The sequence below is a fragment of the Brienomyrus brachyistius genome, chromosome 1, assembly GCF_023856365.1.
Source record: "Brienomyrus brachyistius isolate T26 chromosome 1, BBRACH_0.4, whole genome shotgun sequence".
In the NCBI taxonomy this organism is placed as follows: domain Eukaryota; kingdom Metazoa; phylum Chordata; class Actinopteri; order Osteoglossiformes; family Mormyridae; genus Brienomyrus; species Brienomyrus brachyistius.
This window is the reverse complement of record NC_064533.1, coordinates 13,263,855-13,284,900: the sequence shown is the minus strand read 5'-3', so window position 1 is coordinate 13,284,900 and position 21,046 is coordinate 13,263,855. Positions and strand designations below refer to the sequence as shown.

Sequence of the window (21,046 nt, the reverse complement as noted above, 5' to 3'; positions counted from 1 at the left end):
CTGTGATGCATAATGGAAACAGCGTGTCGTATTTCCGCATGCAAATTAGCCTGCGGGTTGATTTTCTTTCTCCAAAATGCTGCAACATACCTGTTAAACACAGCAAACTGAAGTCTCACGATGGGATAAGGACAACACTGGACCCTCAAATGATGAAATATTGGAAACCGAAATGAAAATGATGTTTCATTTGCACAAGTGCAAGAACACTAGAATGCTTTTTTTCACACATCGTATCTCCTTAATGTTTGAGACATGCACACGAGATTCAACCCAGCAGCCTTCTGATCACAAAGTGGCCTAAGATGTAGAGCCATACACTGCCTCTCCCCCAGAAAAGATAAAAGATGGGATTCAGACTCCCAACCAGAATGTGTAAGGCAACAGTGTTACCCACGGAGCGACCATGCTGCCAGTGAACTGCCTCTATATTACTTCTTGTGTTCACTTAATTTTTTTTGGGCATTAAAACCTCAGCAGGCAACACAGACTCACCAACAAAGCAATTACTGTGTCTGGTTATGAATAAATATGAAATGTTGTCGCTTAAACCTGGAACGTCCTCAGTGGCGTGTTAACACAATGTGAGACATGCAGCCGCCCATCCAAAATAGAGAATTTGAGAAATAACATGGTACCTGACTCGTATCGCTGATCCTGTACCAGCAGACCAGCAGCGAGAAGCTCGCAGAGGAGTGCGGGAAGAAAATGAAGTTTTAGCCTGATTTAAACTCAATTCCCAAGACATGCCCTGTGGGTGGCAGATCGCTGTAGCGTGGTGCGAATCTGCCACGGTGCGTGGGAGGAATGTGGGAGGGATGGGGCAGGAACAAGGGAGGAGCACCAGTATGTTGCGTGCTTACTACACAGGGTGGGCAGAGAGTGCAGAGGTACAGTGGGCGGCACCAAGTGAAGGTGGAATATAATATGAAAACATCAACCAGCCTATCAGGTTTCATTTTAGAATGTTTCCTTTTAAGTGCTTCCTAGTGAGTGGCTGTGATTTTCCAGAGGGAATTTAGAAAGAGGGAGTATCCATGTTAGTATATTTAATTGCTGTGTGGTGGTAGAGGTTTGTATTATGTCGTTTCAGTGACTGAGAGGGACGTCTGTGGAGATTCCCGTCATGCACATTCTCCACACCGTCACGCTCTCCTTGCTGCACATGCTGTAATGTACAGCTCACAGCTCTTTTTGGGTCAGACCCACTGCTTTCCAGAGTAGGCCAGACCCTCCTGTTCATTCATGATCCCGGGCATAAGCTGTGCTCCACAGCACCTGGCGCTCCAATGGCTGACCCCATCAGCGAGTGTCATCTTCAAGGCTGGACCTGCACGCAGCCAGGGAAGGTGTAGAAAATCACAGCGACCTCCCCTCTGAAACCAGGGTGATGACTCCCATACAGGCTTCTCGTGAATCCGAGGAGGAACATGATGTATGTATGATTGCAGGAGATGTGTAGTGAATGTGTGAGAAAATCATCAGTTGTCTACAATGCTTTTAAGTAAATCACCTGTAATGAGTCCTGAAAAAGCCTGAGGCAGCTTCTGGAAGCTTTTTGAGAAGCCAGAGGCTCACTGAGGCATGCTGGCATTAGAGAGATGCTGTCCCTTTAGATGTTGGTCTCAGTGCTGTCCCTTTGGATGCGGGTCTCAGTGCTGTCACTTTGGATGCGGGTCTCAGTGCTGTCACTTTGGATGTGGGTCTCAGTGGTGTCTCTTTGGATGTGGGTCTCAGTGGTGTCCCTTTGGATGCGGGTCTCAGTGCTGTCACTTTGGATACGGGTCTCAGTGCTGTCACTTTGGATGTGGGTCTCAGTGGTGTCTCTTTGGATGTGGGTCTCAGTGGTGTCCCTTTGGATGTGGGTCTCAGTGGTGTCCCTTTGGATGCGGGTCTCAGTGCTGTCACTTTGGATGTGGGTCTCAGTGGTGTCTCTTTGGATGTGGGTCTCAGTGGTGTCCCTTTGGATGTGGGTCTCAGTGCTGTCCCTTTGGTTGTGGGTCTCAGTGGTGTCTCTTTGGATGTGGGTCTCAGTGGTGTCTCTTTGGATGCAGGTCTCAGTGCTGTCCCTTTGGATGCGGGTCTCAGTGCTGTCCCTTTAGATGCAGGTCTCAGTGTTGCCCCTTTGGATGCGGGTCTCAGTGCTGTCACTTTGGATGCGGGTCTCAGTGCTGTCCCTTTAGATGCAGGTCTCAGTGTTGCCCCTTTGGATGCGGGTCTCAGTGCTGTCACTTTGGATGCGGGTCTCAGTGCTGTCCCTTTAGATGCGGGTCTCAGTGTTGCCCCTTTGGATGTGGGTCTCAGTGTTGCCCCTTTGGATGCGGGTCTCAGTGCTGTCACTTTGGATGCGGGTCTCAGTGCTGTCCCTTTAGATGCGGGTCTCAGTGTTGCCCCTTTGGATGCGGGTCTCAGTGCAGTCCCTTTGGATGCAGGTCTCAGTGCTGTCACTTTGGATGCGGGTCTCAGTGCTGTCCCTTTAGATGCGGGTCTCAGTGTTGCCCCTTTGGATGCGGGTCTCAGTGCAGTCCCTTTGGATGCAGGTCTCAGTGCTGTCACTTTGGATGCGGGTCTCAGTGCTGTCCCTTTAGATGCGGGTCTCAGTGTTGCCCCTTTGGATTCGGGTCTCAGTGCAGTCCCTTTGGATGTGGGTCTCAGTGCAGTCCCTTTGGATGTGGGTCTCAGTGCTGTCTCTTTGGATGTGGGTCTCAGTGGTGTCCCTTTAGATGCGGGTCTCAGTGTTGCCCCTTTAGATGCGGGTCTCAGTGTTGCCCCTTTGGATGCGGGTCTCAGTGTTGCCCCTTTAGATGCGGGTCTCAGTGTTGCCCCTTTGGATGCGGGTCTCAGTGCTGTCACTTTGGATGCGGGTCTCAGTGCTGTCACTTTGGATGCGGGTCTCAGTGCTGTCACTTTAGATGCGGGTCTCAGTGTTGCCCCTTTGGATGCGGGTCTCAGTGCTGTCACTTTGGATGCGGGTCTCAGTGCTGTCACTTTGGATGCGGGTCTCAGTGCTGTCCCTTTAGATGCGGGTCTCAGTGCTGTCACTTTGGATGCGGGTCTCAGTGCAGTCCCTTTAGATGCGGGTCTCAGTGTTGCCCCTTTAGATGCGGGTCTCAGTCCTGTTTCTTTGGATGCGGGTCTCAGTGCTTTCATTTTGGATGTAGTTTTCATTGCTGCAGAGAGGATTTCTGTCCTTTGCAGGCCAGGCTAAATGCTTTCCCATTTGTCCTCGATGCTCTGCAAACCCCCACATACACAAAGATGTCATCATCTGCCGACCACCAGCAGTCGCCGTCTGTTCCCTTTCTGCTCCGGCCAGGCTGCTGACCGCACTGTTTCCGCAAACTGCCACGCAGCAGATCCATGCGGTGAGACAGCAGCCTGGCTAAGCCAAGCACACCTGCAGCCCATCAAGGGCCCCCTCTTGGCCGGATGAGGCTTCCTCCCCGCAGCAAGCTCCTACCCACCACCGAGGTCACGAGGTTTTCACAGATGTCCATTAAGGGGCCTGATGAGCAGGACTGTCAGCACCTCCTCTGTGCGAGCTTCACGGCAAACGCTCATCTCAGATGCGAGGGATGAAAGATACCAGCAGAAGGAGCTTCCATCAGTTTCTTTCATGAAATATTTTGCTGGTAATTAGAAACATAATTTTTACTAATAAGAAAGCAATTTAATAAGTACTCTTTGACAGTTCACCATATGCGTGTGTAGTTCTCTCTGCACAAAATTTCAAGAGATCAATGTATGTCATTTACATAGTAATAGCAAATGAGGATGTTTAATTCTGGTTCGAGGGAAAAAGCATCCACAGACTGAAGTCCATTTTGGAGTACTTAGCATATTTTTACAATTTCAGGGAACCACATTCCATTCTTATCTGTTTAATTACTAAATATGACACTAATATATCTTCTTGAAGTAGCTGAAGATGCTTCATATTGCTAAATGCTTAAAAATGACTTTGGGCACAGAAAGGGGCCACCACTCGCTAACATGGCTAAATGATAATTTGATAATTCCAAGACAAAGGTAATTAAGTGTCCATTAAATGCGAGTAGGAGATATAAATACAGAGGATGGAGCCAAAATGGCGGGACGCAGGGATTTAGTTATGAGGGCAGTACCACTCAGAACCTGCTGATACTTCACTGGCCTGGGCTCCCACTGCACTGCACGGCGCCAAATGACGGGAACGTCGGCACACGCCTGTGGAAGTGCGTGTCTGTGGCGTGACGCGCCACACTCCAAAATGTCAAACACGAAGCCGGCACTCTTCTGTTTCACCCACAACAACTAATTATGCTGTTTTTTTTTCCCCAAGAAGACCAGGGGAAATTGGAATAACCGATAACGCATGTCCTTTCATGTTCCCTAAATACGGGAAATTTTCCGTTTGTCCTATTATTGTGTTGACCGAATCAGTCGAGAATGAATTTGTTGTAATTTCATCTTTCAGAAAACCGACGTTGCCTTTGGATTTTGCCTTCGGGTTGAAGCATAAAATTTAATTTATGTAAATTCCCAACGGTATCTAAAGGCAGGCGAATATCCAGAACCTGACACAAACTATTAGTCTCCACTTTTTTTGTGTTTGCGGATTCAAAGCAGAGACGTGTCACCGTCTTTAAAGTGAAAATGGACTCTAATGAGCTTTCAGCCTTGAGACAGGCAGTGCAGTAGGTAGTGTGTATAATTACCCTAATTACCAACTACCCCCATCGCGAGTCGGTCTGAAGAGAATGAGCAACTGATGTGTTTTTAAGTCCCCAGATCCTCTTTTTATGCCATTTTTCAGAGTCTAATTGTACTTGCCGTGCTAGTTAAGGATGTTTTCATTATGAAATTATTCCTAAAAATAATATTTAAAAACAGAAAAAATGTAAATACTGTCAGAATTGTTACATGGTATGCATGAAATGCTGAAACCATGTCTGTTAATGGCCAAAGGAAGGATGTGATCGTATGTCTGTAAGACTGACCTGTTATATCGGAGCCGACGTGTGGCTTAGCAGGTCCGGATGCTGTGCCTATGATGGGAAGGCTGCTAGTTTAAATCCTAGGGTCACCACTGTGCCTTTACTGTTGGTCTTTTGAGCAAGACCCTAAACCCCCAGGAATCTCAAAAATGCACATCGCTTTGGATAAAAGCTGCCAAACAATAAACAAAACGTAAGTTTTATGGAAAATTTTCATTCATTCATGTACCTCCTTCCAAAAGATGTCCATTATTTAACATGGTAAGACACCCCCTGACCATGTTCTGGCGAAAGGTGATGCTCTTCACCAGTCCCAGAGGGAACCGGGCCATCTGATAACATCTGCGTTTGGTGTACGCAGCTCCTCTGGTGAAACATGGATGCGGGGGGAGTGTTGGCAGTCTCAGATATCCCTCTGATCCTGATTCCCAGCTGTTTGCTGCTGTTTTAATTAGAGCTCTCTCCTGGGGAAAGGCAGCATGAAAACAATGAAGGGGAATTAATGAAAAATGTTACTCATTAGTGCCCCCTACCATCCAGGGCTCCTAATGGTCAAGGTCATACTTACAAAGGTTGGGTGGATTTTTATTACTTCATTATTGTGGTAGATTATTAGTGTGTATTGCCTTGTTGATGGTACTGCCGTGAACACTGATTATTTTGAAACATTTTCATAGACCCAAAGCACATTCCAAAGGACATCTCCAGCTGATCTGCTGAATGGAAGATCTGTAGCGTTAACTGTGAAGAAACAGAAGATACACCCACAATTTACCAGCGAGTTAATGTGTGAGCGATTGTGTGAGTAGCTACATACTGAGACCTAACTCATCCCAGAGGATCTCAAAAAATTAGGTCGAGAGGTTTGAGAGAGCAGGCTGTTGAGAGAGAGGTAGTGAGCCAGTGGAATGTGGATGGAAGTGTGGAGAGCCAAAGGTTAGAAGATAAACTTTATTGGTCCCAGTTGGGAAATTTTCAAAACACAAGAAGGCTACCAGGAGTGGGGTTCGAACCCACGCAGATATACATCCATTGGATCTTAAGTCCAACGCCTTAACCACTCGGCCATCCTGGTGTGACTTCATGTTTAAGCGGTTGCAGATGTTTACCATAAGATTGTGGATGCAAGCACGTGCAGCAGAGCATCCTGAGGGTTCGTGAAACACCATCTTAGAGCAGTAACAATCTCTGAAGCAGTAACTGAATGGCAATGATGTGTTGAACGTGTGATGAATATGTTAAACATTATTTTTCATTCTGCATAAACCCAGCCGCCTTTTAGAAGCTCCACACCATGGTCTAAACAAAAGGACTGAAAGCCGGGCATCTGCCATTGAGCCAACGATCATTTGGGCGCAGGTGATTTATGGCTCTGAAGAGTGGGAAAAGCAATTTGGAGGTGATTGAGGATCGCAAAGTCGCTGCTGTCTGCGTTGATGGAGTTTTCCGAAGGCCCCGGGGGTGGTGTGGAGAAGTGGCGGCTGGAGAGAGATTCATGTCCTGAGAGTCGACAAAAGCGAAATGACAGCTAGCGCGGCGTGGGGCTGGGCTGCGGTGAAGCCGGCCTGTGTAAGCGGGTGAATAGCTCGTCTTGTAAGCCATCAAAGTGTCAATGCAACCAGCAGCAAAAGCCATTGGACACTATTCCAGCCAATAAGATAAGCTGCGTCCATGGGGGTCCGTTGCCATGGAGATTTTACTTGCATCTAACCTGCACATATCTAATTATGACAATGGCTGTCCATATGACAGCCGATCCATCGCGGCGTGAGATAACGGTGGACATAATCCTGCTTGCTGACAAGAAAACGGAGGTGTCCATTAGTCAGAGGTCTTCATATGACAAAAGGGAAGCCGGTGATCATTACAGCTATGTGAGCTGTGAGGAAGGTTGCAGGAGACAGACTGCTGAATTATTCGAGATGTAGGAGACTCTTTGTGGCTTATTTTAAAATGGACTTTAACCTCAGTAACATCTGCAAGCAGATTTTTTATATATACACACACACACACACACATATATATTTCTTAAAATGATCATGAGGTTTAATTCTTTATACCCTATGAATCCTGCACACAGTGCTGAAAACACTTCTCACCCAAGTGAGTGTTTTACTAGGTAGTTTAACTACCTTCCTCAAGGGCAAGACTGAAGCTCCCACCTGGGATCCTTCCTTAACCAGTCTGTGACCTAAAGATCATCCATCATTGATTTGTGGTCAATCAACATTTGTTGTTAGACATGTGTTTTTACCCATTCGTTCTGTAGCCTATAGCACGTATCTAAAACATACAGTGAAATGCGACATAATTGTATCTATCTATCACGTTTATGCTGTTATTTCTATTTCTATACGTAAACAGAACTGCAATCCAAAATCTCATTCAAAATGTTAAAAAGAGGACTGCGGATTAACACATGAATTCCGCATCAGTGGAAATCATTTTGCCCTTGATTCAAACTGAAGGAAACAAATTACTTTGGTGGTGGGATGTCAGGTGAACATCGTTGTAATGCCGTAGCAGGACAAACTCTTATGTATCGTTCATTACTCAAAATCAAGGGCAAGCAGCATGTTCGCTGAACTGAATCAGAGGCTGTGAAATACTGGGGATTATTTTTTTTTTTTTTAAAAAAGCCTCTTTTGTAACTCTCTTATATCCCGACTCACGTCTCTGTTTCTTGCTATTACATTGATACACCAGACATGCTTCTCCTGCTCGACTCTTATCAACTGACTTATTGGAAAACCCAGAGCATTATATTAGCCTGAGCGGTTAAGTGGCAGGCAAGTATGAAGCAGACCCCACCCCGCCCACCATTCCCCCCCCAAAAAATCAATTTTCTCCTGCCCTCTCTTACATCTTCAGACTGCAGGCTTTGCATTCTGTTCATGATCTGCCGGATCATAAAAGTGCCCTGCTGCTCAATCATCGTCGCCTCTAATTATGTGCGAACAGCAACTGCCCCGGCCGCCATCAAAAATCACCAGCAAAGCGGTTGATTCCTAGAATTTATAAATCAATGTTCCCTTTCACAATGACTATTGATCCTCTCCCTGTCTCACCAGACCAGAAAGTGTGAGGATTTTTTTTTTCCAAGGAGGATCTGAGCCAGTCAAGCGTAGTCAAGGTAACATTTTTTTTTTTGCGTCCTTTACTGGTTTTTACCAAGAATACAGATGACGCGGTAAACTTCAGAGGTGTTAAGAACTGCGTCGGGACATTTTTGCCTTTGGTGGCGGTCATTTGTCTCTTTAATCATAAGTTGGCTTTCAGATGATGAGGTCTAAAAATAAGGATTTATAAAGGGTTAAAAAAAATGGCAGATTTTAATTGCTGAACCTTGTAGAATTTGATAGACCTCTTTTATGACATCCTGGGTTGTAAATATATATATATTGACAGGAAACTATTTGCATGGTATCCTGTTGTTGAGGTTTGCCATTGGCTAGATGCTGTCAGCCTGCCTTAATCCTAACTATCATACATGTATTACTGCTGAGAGATACTGATAAAAAAATATTCACTAATAGGGACTAGAAATCCTGTCTTGCCGTGAGCAAAGAGCAGCCACACTGGCTAAATATTCTGCTGTATCACAAACACGGGATCAGTATTATTTAGTAAGTGATTCCTGGGAGCCTGAAAGAAAATTCTTTTTTCAGCTAGTCCAGAAACAGGGTCACGTGGACTGGTCCCCTTAGATTGCTTACAGGCAGTGACTGTGTGAATGAGTGTCCTGGTGACAAACCATCCAGGGTGTCCTCTGCCTTGTGCCACATGCTCCCTGGATTAGGCTCCAGGCTGTCCTCGGCCTTGCACTGGATGAGCAGCTATGGAAGATACATATTGAACAACAGCCTATATCAGGGCAAAAGTTAGTACAGTGTCCAGATAACAGAAGGACGGCTGCCGGTGGCCCTTGAGCGAGGTATTCTAACTAAAGCGAGCCATTAAAATGACAAGCTGCACAGATGAACGATTGATGAGGTACGTCTCAGGGAGCATCAAACGTAATAGTTTTTGTTTGGTGGCTTTGCTCACGCCCAAGCAGTTATCTCAGACAGACTGACCCTCTGCTTTTCAGCCAGCTGAACTACCGCTCCTCTTAACAGACGTCCAGATTTGCCAGCGGTTTATATGAATCGCTAGAAGCTCGGTTTCCTAACTCCACGGTTCTCAGGATGCCCTCTGAGTGACCCGACACCCACGAACTAGTCCAGAACCAGGTGATGTGTAGCGATACGGGACACCAGCTGGGTCGGACCAGCTGTGACCAGGACTAACGACTGCGAACACATGTTGTGCAGCAGCGCCTCTCATAAGAAACCGAAACAGCAGACACTGATCTCCAGAGTTCCCACTTTGTAGCAATTGCTTTATGATCCAGCCTTGTTAGAAATCTGTTCCTTCTGTCCACCATCTGGATACCGACACCTCTTTAAGGATAAAGCCTTCGGTTCACAAGGTCTCCCGGTCCGATCGCCGACATACGGTGGTTTGACACGCCCTGCCAGGCGCCGCGCACGACAGGAAGAGTGTCAAGGATGGGTTTACGATGTGCTGCCACCCGTCATTTTCTTCTTAGCTGCCCAATCATTGTGTTTGAGGGCCTGTCATCAGTCTATAGGGTATGTAGCCCAACTGCCATGCCCTGTCTGTCCATTTTCTACAACAAAGACCTTGATGGCTGAAAATGAATATATTGGACATGAAGAGGAAAAGGGAATGGAAAAGCTATTGTGATCGTCCAATAGCAGGTCCGTTCTGCTCTTTGTCTGTACATTCAAAAGAAATCGCAATCATGGTGCTAAAATTGATATCAGCTGACTGACACCAAGCTTTTCCTTCACCGTTGTTCTGTCAAAGCTCACTACCATCTGTTACCTTGAGACTAAGCATCACTTCTACGAAGTATATCGCTACTCTCCGTTCGGCTCTCAGCCAAGGTGTCCGGCTGTCGTTCATATTCGTGTTCAAAGTTCGGTCTTTGTGGTCACAAGCGACAGTTATAATATTATATACTGTCATCTTCTGATGGAAAGTGAGAAAAAGACTCAGCTAGATTTAACAAGTTAAATACATTCTGTCAGCTGACTAGATAATGAGTGGATCTGTTTACTGCATTTTCCAGTGAGTCACTGTATAATTTAACTGGCACAGAAGCTGTAACATGCTAACGAGGAAATGTATAGATTGCCTTGCTCCCATCTGAAGCATGAATTGGCACCAGTTTAACACTGAATACCTTTGAGGACTTGGAAGCTCGCCCGTAGTCAGTTTCATGTATTGGTCTCTGAGATCGCTTCATTATTTTGGTCTGTGAGCAAACAGGAGTTTATCTTCTGCAGTGTGGGGCTACGCTCAAATGCATCGATGGCCATGGGGGTAAGCGGTTGCCAAGATGCAGGGCCAGCTCCCCCCCCTCCGGGTAACACGGACCTCCTTAGTACACCGGCTGCTCATCCGAGGAAAATGGAAAGATCGCAGTCAGCCCGAGACTGGGAGGAAGAAGCTGTCGGATGTCAAATCTTTTGGTTTGGGATCCCTAGTCTGGTACGAAAACAGCCTGTGCCTGGATCCTTCCGGAAAAAGGAGCTGTTTTGATAAGGACCAGATTCACTCAGATGGCTTAATTACCTTAAATTGGGTCCTTTCCTTTTTAAGAGGATTAGCCTCACAAAGTGCACCAGAGAGTAGTTATCAGGTTCAAATGCTGCTTGTTCACCCAGACAAGGCATTCAATCTTTCTCAGATCTCAGTTTACACTTATAGTGTGAAACAGTAGTGCTTCCTTCTCAACCAACGTACAGAAACCAAACTATAAAACGCAAACAGCTGCAGGGCTGTGTTGGTGTCACAGATGTTAACCTACAAGCAAGGAGATCTTTCTGTCGTCCATGGTCACCTCTACTAGGGAAAGGGAGCAAGACATGCGTTTTAAGGCCAGAAAGAGAGTTTACTCTTTGTATTGGTTCGGGGAACCTCAGTAAACTCTGAGACAGCAAATGGAGTTCGACACTGTTCTTTCACCAATAATCTTCATTACTTGTTGAGTAAAATTCTGCCCATTGAGATATATTGCTTTTCTATACTGGTCCTTTAAAGAGCCACGTACAGATGCTCCCCGGGTTACGATGGGGTTACATTCCGATTAACCTATCGTAGGGTTTACACTGTAAGGCAAAAATGCATTTAACCTAACAGCCAGCATAGCCTAGCCTAGCAAACCTTAAACATGCTTAGAACACTTTCATTGGCTTATGTAACTTATTGAATAATGTACTGAAAGTGAAAAACAGAATGCAATTGGAATACCCATCGTAAAGTCGAAATATCGTAACATGGACCATCACAAGCCGGGAAGCGTCTGTACTATTAAAAACTTGCTTGGTATTATTTTATTATTTTGTTAACCCACATTAGATAATAGCACTGCAAAAACGTGTGACAATATCCCAACTTCAGTCTGCCATATCACATGGTCCACATATAGTGCCACTGGTTGTCAGCAGGTGGTGCTGTAATTCTATAACAGCAGAAAGCCCCCCCCCCCTTACAGTAACACGCTATCTGTTAGATTGGCCAAAATGACAATAACAAATAACAATTTGACGTTACATTTAATCATATGAAACACAAATGCTAATGGCTTCCATGGTTGGCTGTAGGGATTTATTTTTACATAAATCATTTGATTAGATAGTTGATACTGGATCAGAACCAGAATATCAGTCTTCTCTGCATTATTTTCTCCCCCACACCTTGCAAGGCTACAATTAGGGAACCTTAGAAAGCTGCCTAATGCAACAGCTTTATAGTGACAAAGGAGTTTATCCCATGGGTGCTAGAAGCCTGCTAGCCTGCTCTTTCGCTCCTACCCTTTGCAGAGGCCTTACCGATCCCCGCAGCACGCTGATCTAAAACATTCCCATGCATTAGCTGGGGGAGAGAGCCAGCGGCCGAGGTTGGCCCCAACACCCGTCAGAGCCGCCTTAATGTTATAATCCTGTCGCTGCTTTGTTTGGCCGCGAGGGCCAGACATTCCCAGCTGACGGGACTCTGGAGAGCAGAAACTGCTCACTACTGGGCTCCTAATATGGTCAGAGCGCAGAGCTCGGCACGGGCAGAGGGGCCTCTCCGGCGGAGGAATGCGGTGCGGACGCTTTCCTCTGCGAGTTAACGAAAAAAGAAAAAGGCAGCAGCGGTGTGGAAATGTCGGAGATTCTGCAGTGCACATCAGTGTTTGTGGGAGGCCCGACTCCCCCAGAGTGGCAAGAGGCTCCTGAAACCTAACAGGTGGGGGGGGAAGGGGGTTAGTGAATTCACAAAAATTAGTGAATTCATCCTCACAGTGATGAGACCTATATGTCATGCCTTGATAGCACATGTTTTCTGTATCTAAAAGAGCTGAGTAGATGTACATTACACAATGTTATTTTCCTGAGGGGGGAGCTCCCAGGACTGTCTCTGTTTAGAGTTTGGACCCCCCCCTTTCCCTCCCAAGCTCTGTCTATGGATAATTTGCCTACCGACCATGTCTCCAAACACGCGTCCCCAGAAATGTACAGCCACCCTCCAATCCTCCTTCCATTTCACCCGGGCCCCCAGCACAGATCATCACTCTGAACCGTGACCTTCCACAGAGGGGCGCCGCTGTCACCCTGAGACATGCTGGCTCCCGTGCGCACAGATAGCAGTGGGAGCATCCATCATGACACCCGGCACGTCAGCATAACCCGGCCTGTTTGCCACTGGAGTGAGTGGGATCAGTGCCTCCGTTTGATCTTAAATATATTACTCATCATTTCAGAATTTCACAAACAATGGGGGTAAGCTTTGATGTCTGGGACTTCAATGAAATTCTCAATCATCCTCGGCCCTCGTCACTGATGAAAAGACAAAAGCTGAATTGCCTTTAACGATTGAGGGAAACTCTTGGGAAAAATCGACTTTTTTGCTTTATACGGAGTTTTGTATGATTGCTGCAGCGTGCAGGCAAGGAATAACCGACTGTCTGAATGAAAACATCGGCAGCATGCAGCTCAGATCAAACGACAGTGAACTGTTTATACACCTGTGTGGAGCTGACAGGACAACTGCAGGAAAGGCTGTAATTTAGACTGCAAAGTGCCCCCTCGCATGGCCTGAGGCGTAAGGGTAACGATGCTCATTCACCCCCCGCCCCCGGTACCTCCTACCCACCGAATAATGCTGGGATGATTGTGCTAATTCACTGGCAGGCCTCATCCATCTAAATTGGATAAAAGATTAGGGGCATTAGGCTTTACCAATATTTGCTAGTCCTGTGAAAGTCACAGATGTTCAGAGTAAGGCACTCGGCACTTCAGCATTTATCTGGCACGTCTGAAATAATCCCGAATAAATTCCTTTGCATGGGATCCGGCTCTGCTAAGTTTCGCTAACGCATCTCGGCTTCACGTTTCCTTCCGCCTGCCTTGGAGTTTGTTTACAGGGAATGCTGTCGGTATTGAGGTTTTATTTTGGGTCGGTCTTTTCACCAAACCCTAGCTGAGTCACAGTTTGAGTATTAGCAGAAAATAAGTGGATCCTTGCTCTTCTGCCTACACTGAATTTTTTCTCCTCTTGTGTGCGAAGGCATATTATGTCCTGAAGCTCTGCTCTCAAAATAACCCCTTGTGTACCGTCATCTCCTGTTTTTGCATTTTTAGGCTTAATTACCATTCAGAAACTACTAATAGATCACATGCAGCACTTGAGCATCCTGATTGCTGCATTATTAAGCTACAGAAATGATAGATGTGATTGCATTAAGATTCCGTGCCCTCGATCTGATTGGTATATAGCTAATTGAGGGCTGGGGTTCAGGATCCGGGGCACTTGAGAGGAAATTCTGGAAATGGGGAGAGGTGCATCCCAAAACAGTTCTACAGCATGAAAGCACAGATCTGTGCCCTGAGAACCAGAGAGTGTGCTTTGAAGTATTTTCTGTATAACAATCAAATGTTTTGTGATTCATTATGAATAACATTTGTTGGACAGCATAGATCAAAGCCAATCTGAAATTAAATTGATGATGATAATGAAGAGGATGAGCTGAAATCATACTCTGCTCCTGGTTGTTTTTTGTGGCTTAGCAGGTTATGGTGGTGCTGTGCCTGTGATGGGAAGGTTGCTGGTTCAAATCCCCCGATGATTTCCCCATTAAGCTCTTTGGCAAGGCCTTAACCCCCAGTTGGCGCAGGGATTGTCTCATCCTGCTTTACAATAATGTACATCGCTTTGGGTAAAAGCATAAATAAAAAAAAAAAAAATGTTATGTTTCCACAGATCCATACGTTAAAATCCATCTGATGCAGAACGGGAAGAGACTGAAGAAAAAGAAGACGACAATCAAGAAGAACACCCTCAACCCCTACTACAACGAGTCCTTCAGCTTCGAAGTGCCGTTCGAACAAATCCAGGTGAGACTCCCCTTTCAGGTAAAAGACACGTTTTCCATCTGGTTCTTCATGTTAGTCAGGCAGTTTTAAAACCAACTGTTTATTCACAGCAGGACTGGCCGACGTCAGCTTTCCTGTCCTATTTACATATGAACGTGTCCTTTGAAGTGTTTCATGCCATTTTGCAGCTGCAATGCAGCTTTGCCATATTTCTAAAAATATAACGAGGGACCAAGGATTATGTTATATTTTTAACTGGCGTAACTGAGTTTTTTTCCCAGTGATCAGGGTATTAAGTATTGACCTGCCCTTCACACACCAGATGTGTGTGGTTGGGGTTACTGGCCTCTCCAGCTGTTCTGTGTGTTCAGAGCTCACATTGCACCGAAAGTTCTTCAATTTGTCGCTGATGGAATCTTAAAGACGCAAAACATGAAGACAGGAAGTGGGGAGGGGTGAACGTGCCGATAATTACCCTAAATTTATTAAGCGCTTCATAGATCAGGACCAGCGGCTTGTTCCAAGTTTAATTTTCAAGTCGCACCCGACTGCCGCACCCCAGCTGGCTGACGGAAGTGTCGGCTAATCGCAGTGCCTCGCAGCTGCATGTCCGCAAACTCTAGCATTAATACCCATGCTGGCCACCCCTACCTCTGCCAGTTCATGATGTCGTCCACGTCCCGTGGGATCCCATTTTCTTGACTTGACCAATATTCCATTATAAGGCGAATTAGGTCAGAAGCTGTGCGACCCCCAGCACCCAGGCGACAGCGCGTCCTCTCGAGCCCACGGATCGAATGTAATCACGGCGAGCTCATCCGTCCGGCGCCATGCCACAGGAAAGATCGCTCTGTGCCAGAATGGGTTTGAATAAGCAGGTGCTCAGGCATGGAATTCTACTGCCTTCCCTCTTGAGTGAGAAGCTGTAATGAGTTCCATGATAAATGTACCTCCTAGACAAACACGCTTCCGAAAACATCAATATCTCTGCTTTGGGAGGGTATTAAGAGTAACAATAATAATAATCCTCAATAAATCTTGTCTCCAAGAAACGGCCGTTGCCTGCCACAATTCAGCCCAAGCAAAGGTAGGGCTCCTCCCTTGGATAACCCCCCCCCCCCCCCAGGGAGGGAGATGGGTTTTTCTGATGTGTCAAGACAAATGCACTTCCAAATTGCTCCAGATTGTGTGGGGCCAGGACCGTCTTCGAGCGCATGAGGAAAAGGCTCCGCTATTACTTTGTTCATTCCCGGGCAAAATTGGTTCAAAGTGACTCTGGAGTGTGTTGTGGGAAAGAAGGGGAGGACCCTTTTGTTTGAAGAAAAACATCAGAAATATGTTTTAGCAGCAGTGTGAAAAACATGCATTTTGGGAGTAGTCAGACAACGGTAAAGAACAGAAACTCGCAACAATAGAAAAGCACAAACAACATCATTCCGAGTTCTCATTCCTCTTTTATTTTTTATTTTTCTTATCAACTCCTGAACCCCCGTCCCCCCCTCCAGAAAGTGCAAATTGTCGTGACTGTTCTGGACTATGACAAGATCGGCAAGAACGATGCCATTGGCAAGGTGTTTGTGGGCCTGAACAGCACGGGCACTGAGCTGCGGCACTGGTCAGACATGCTGGCCAACCCCCGGAGACCCATCGCCCAGTGGCACGTGCTCAAGCCCGAGGAGGAGGTGGACGCCCAGCTCAGCAGCAAGAAATAGGGCCTCTTTTGTTTTCGTTTTTTTTTTGATGCGCGCCTGTGTAGTGATCATTATCCGGTACGTGTAAATACCTCAGTGGTCTGTGGGTCCTCTCACCTCCATGTCTTCTGTTTTATTAACCCTTCCCTGCCCAAGCCTAAAAAAATGCCACTTGCCCTGTGCCCGACCTCAGAGTCCAGTTTTCAGGTGTATAGGCCCTTTTTAAAACCCCCCTTCTTCCCTCCGTGACACCCACCCCCCCCAAAAGATAGCTTACCTGCCCAACACGCTCCCCTTCTTTTAAGCAATATGATCTGTATAGATAGCGCATGACAAATTATTTATTGTACCACACAGTTGTATATATCAGTACGCAGACAAAATGATTTATAGTTTGTGTGTTTGTATGTTGTTTAGCGTTTCCTAATCTATGTATATCTCAATGTTTTTAATAAGATGTTCTATTTTAAATTATGTAAATGGAGATATAGGAGAGCTGATATATTCAGAATCTATCTTACTGCATTCCAGAATAAGAAGCAAAACACCAAGTTGCAAAATGCCAGTGGAGGTAAACTCAAATTGTAAAGGACGGTGTCAGTCTGTTTGTTTACTTACCAAACCATCAAAAAGAGGGAAAAAAAAGCTTAGAAGGCCATTAACTAATATGGTTCCATTAATGATATATTTATATGCTGCTCAATATAAGCACATGGTTTCTTATGACTTTTTATAGCCGGTTCTCAAGCAGAGGACCTGTGAGATTTATCTTGAGAGCTGATATTCCGAGAATTTCCAAGTCGATGCAAGCCAACTCGCCTTTCCTTGTTTGAGTTAGTCTTTGCAGTGTGACACAGTTGCGGGTCTTTTTTTAGACACTTCTTTCCGTGAATTGTCTTTTTTTTTAACAACTGGTCCTCTTGAACTTGTCTGTCTGTCTATCTGACTCCCTGATGTCCTATCCCCACACAAAGCAGAACCAAGCTGTTACCATCGTGTCTTCGGAGCTTAATTAACGTTTTCTTAATTGCTCAATAGCCTTGTTGTTTGCTATAGTGTATATTTTCTAATTTGGGTTCCAATTAGGGAGAAAGTTTATGGCTCCTGCTTTAATTTTTTAGGAAAAGAAGTTTACTTCTGACTATTTTTTTGGGGAACTGCATGATTTTTTTAGAAATAACCTTTGCTAAATACCAGGTTGGGGGGAAGCTGAGCTTCCTCTGGGGTCGTTGCGGGACCCCCCCTTGCCTTCATGCAGTACAAATCAAGAGAAAATCTTAGGTACTGCAGAGTTTAAAAAAAAAAAAACAGTGGCTTACTGGTTTGAGGAGTTCATCCATGCCATCGCTGACATGGAGGTGAAGCTGACTTGAGTCAAAGCACTGCCATTTTCAGGGAAGCCACTTCGTTTCTCCGTGCGCACGCGTTGTAGGCGATGTCCGCCGGCTTCCTTGCTCAAGAACAGCCCTTGGTTTTGATAGTGCCGTTAATGCAGAGTTTCTCGACCCAGTTCTTGAGGACCCACAGACGGTCCATGTTTTTGCTCCCTCCAAGAGCAAAAACATGGACTGTCTGGGGATCCGCAAGGACTGGGTTGCAAAACATTACGTTAATAGCACACGTTACTTCTGTTGCCTTCTCACAGTGACAAATAGAGTTAGCCATGCCTCACTGCCGAATTTGATTTCTCCCGTGGCTGCCGTTTTTTGCACTGGATAGTAATGACTGCCGCCTTCGCTGCTTGTGATGCGTGATACGTGACGCGTAAGTACCGCCACTGGTCAAGGCGTGCGTCCTAGACACTGCACACCGACCCTGTTGAAGATACACTAAAAAAAAAAAAAGACAACAGAGACGACGGAGTTTCATTCTACTTGGTTAATATTAAATATTTTACCTTGTGCCGCTTTGATGTTAAAATAAAAGCTACAGGGAAGAAAACATATGATAGAAACCGTAGGAGTTAATGGTCTGCAGAGATAATGAGCATAATTCCCCATTTGTCTTTTACTAAAGCTAAAAAAACGATAGGAACAAATGGGGCAAAAAAGCAACACTGATCTAAAACCGTTTGTCTTATCTTTGAGGAACCTTCTATTTGTACTAGGCGCTAGCTTCAGGAGGAGTTTTTTATGTTTTCAATGTAATTATGTAGTGAATAGCACTATTATAAAGCTACTTGTCATTCCATAAGTCTGTGAGGATTGCTTTGTGTATCACTGTGACTGCTGTGCGTGCTTAGAAGTGTAGATTTCTTAACAGATAGCGACCAGTTTCTTCTGTAGTGACGTTGTATAAATACTGCCAATCCCTCCTCTACTGCATTGCTGATTGGCTGCAGTGGATTAGCTGTCCATTAGCCGCGAGCCAATCAGGAACCACTCGGCTGTATGTAGGAGCACTGGAGGTGTACACCGGAGTGGGTCCATTCACACAGCATCTTGTAGAGCACTGTGCAATATTGTACGTCCATCCCATAGTGTCGCCTTGGTGGCGTGGCCCAAGGAAGACATATGTTTGGATAAACTACTTTCCAAGACCTGGTTAGGACACAGCACATACTGAGTCAGGGTAGATTATATTAGAGCTCAACACATCGTATCACGTATCGCTCCATGAAAGTTAACTTAAATGTTTTTTGTTTTTTTGTCGTTTCCATTATTTCCTTGCACACAGATCCAAATTAAAACGTTTCAGGAAAATATCATTGGTTAACACCAAAACATGGCACCAAAAATTGTATATACTTTTATATTTTTCCAGATATAATTAATATTGGAATTAAAATGGAAAAAGTATCAATTACATCACTTTTGTTATAGCCCGAGTCTAGTTTAATACTCATCAGATCATTCCATTCCTGTTTTAGGGCCCTATTTTGTTTTTAAATTATTGAGCTGTTTTATAGTTTTAAAACGTGTGCCTGAATGTAGTGGACGTTGTTTTTTGAGTTTTATTTTTCCCTCCCTCTCTTTCCAGAGAGATGAGGTGTAGTGGGCACTTTTTAAATTGTTGCAATAAATATTAGTTCTTTGTTCGACTTAATTGTATGTTGAATTATATAGATCATTTAATTATTCCAAACCTGTTAAATACTGTAAAATATATATGGCCCAATGAGTGATATTGCCTTCACAAAGTGTATTCACTTTGTGGGACCTGTTTTTTATTTAATAGATTTATATTAAATATTTTGAAATGCTCGTTTAAAAAAAATTTAAATTGGTGGGGAATGAAAGTAAACAAAAACGAAAGATTTCACAGAGATGCGTCAAACAAACTAACGCATCATTGCCGGGCCATGTTCCGCCAATGTGGCCCGACCGCCACATGTGTAAAGTCACAAACGCAGAAGCCATTACCTCCAGTGCGAAGTGACGTTTTACAGACCCCCGCCAAGGCGTGCAAGAGACTCAAAGTAGCTAAAAACAAATAAATAAAATAACGCAAAATAGCAGAACTTGTGTGACCATGACAAACCTTTCCGCAAACGATAAAAGCCACATCTAGCTTTCAGACGAAGCTGTGTAAAGTATTAGAATCTGATGCTGTAGGAAGATCCTAGTTGCCTTTGTGTACATTAACTGCCTGCTTGACTATTTTTGTGTGTGAAAATTTTCTCTGTAACCGTGTAGAAAAATAATCGGGGTGTTCTTTCCTGCCGCACTGCCTCGCGCCGCCGGCGAGCCCGCAGCTGGATTGCTGTGTATACCTTCATTTTTGATGGTGTTTTACGATTTCGTTTCACTGTGCGTAGCGTGATTCACTCTGTGAGGTTTTCTGATCGTGCTTATATAACTGACTTCATATACACAATGTTCAATAAACATGTTTTATTTCCTGTTGATATGGACCTTCCAAGTGCTCCATTCCTTTCTCCCACCCTCCTGTTTTGCTGTTGTGATGCTCATGATCATTTATTCAGAGTGACACCGACTTTCCAAAATGTTGAAACCTTCATCAGCAAAGAAAAAGAAATGATGCTAAATAAATTAATGCGTTAAAAAAAAAAAAAAGCTTTGCGTTGCATCATTTGTGACAAGTAGTGCCATTTCTAACACTGTCTCACATGTAAGCTAAGATTCGATTACAAACGTTCTGGATTTTCCACACACAGTTCCCCGATTCTACGACAAAAAGTTTTGTTGTGAACAGAGATGCTACTTAATCTGACTTTATTTGCTGAATTCACACCACAGTGTTCAACAATAACTTTATTAATGTAGAATTTAACGCGAAGCACATGCAGACAAACACTACTTCAATCTCTTGGGGATAAGATAGCAGAGACCCAGGGACCTCAACTGTTTTCGTTGTGGGCCAAATTCCATCAGTAACACAAAGCCAAGGCCAAAGTTGTTGGGGGGGGGGGCATACAGTCTGGAATCCACCAGCACAGACTGATCACATGTTCAAGCACCAACTTCCAGCAAGACAAAATAGATGGCAGAATGCATGGGAGTGGATTCCTTGTATAACACCGTGACATGTTCCCAATGGCCAGCAATGGGTCCGCAGCCCCCGGTTTACAGTAACTTTCCATACTGTCCTCCTGAAAACAGCTGATAAATCAGCTCTCCGGCATGGTCTCAAGCACAGAATCAGGCTCAGGGTTCAACGGATGGTACAAGGAGGTCTTATCAGACTGAAGTGAGGAGGAGACTTTGTTTCTCCTCAGACCATAGACGGTCAAGCTGACTTTTCCAATGATGGGTGTGTTTTCATAGATAACAAACATCACACTTGCAGGAATGAGAGTGCCCCAACTGCAATATGAGCGGGAGATCTACAGGGATATAGAAATGGCTCGTATTGTAGACAATCTTCATTGCAAGAACTCCTCAGTGAGCAATAATCTGATTTCTTCTCATGTCTGTGGATACTGAACTCGTGCTCTGAATGAAACTCCGGAGGCAGGTACAGCAGGGCGGTCACCAAGAACAGACTGATT

General features: G+C 45.0%; 1 protein-coding gene and 1 non-coding gene across 7 annotated transcripts in view; one reads left to right on the top strand and one right to left on the bottom strand.

Annotated features, from left to right (window-relative positions):
* The window catches only part of syt1a (synaptotagmin Ia), a 161,755-nt gene extending 141,813 nt beyond the window's left edge, over positions 1 to 19,942 (top strand). For all 6 annotated transcript variants that reach the window (XM_049024257.1, XM_049024294.1, XM_049024276.1 and 3 more), the window contains 2 exons: positions 14,292 to 14,425; positions 15,910 to 19,942. In XM_049024257.1, coding sequence (XP_048880214.1) covers positions 14,292 to 14,425; positions 15,910 to 16,116 — 341 coding nt within the window. In that variant the 3' untranslated portion in view covers positions 16,117 to 19,942. The remainder of the gene's footprint in view (positions 1 to 14,291; positions 14,426 to 15,909) is intronic.
* On the bottom strand, positions 5,969 to 6,051 carry trnal-uaa (transfer RNA leucine (anticodon UAA)). The gene has a single exon. It is a non-coding gene; the product is annotated as a tRNA-Leu (tRNA).
* Positions 19,943 to 21,046: the final 1,104 nt, after the last annotated feature.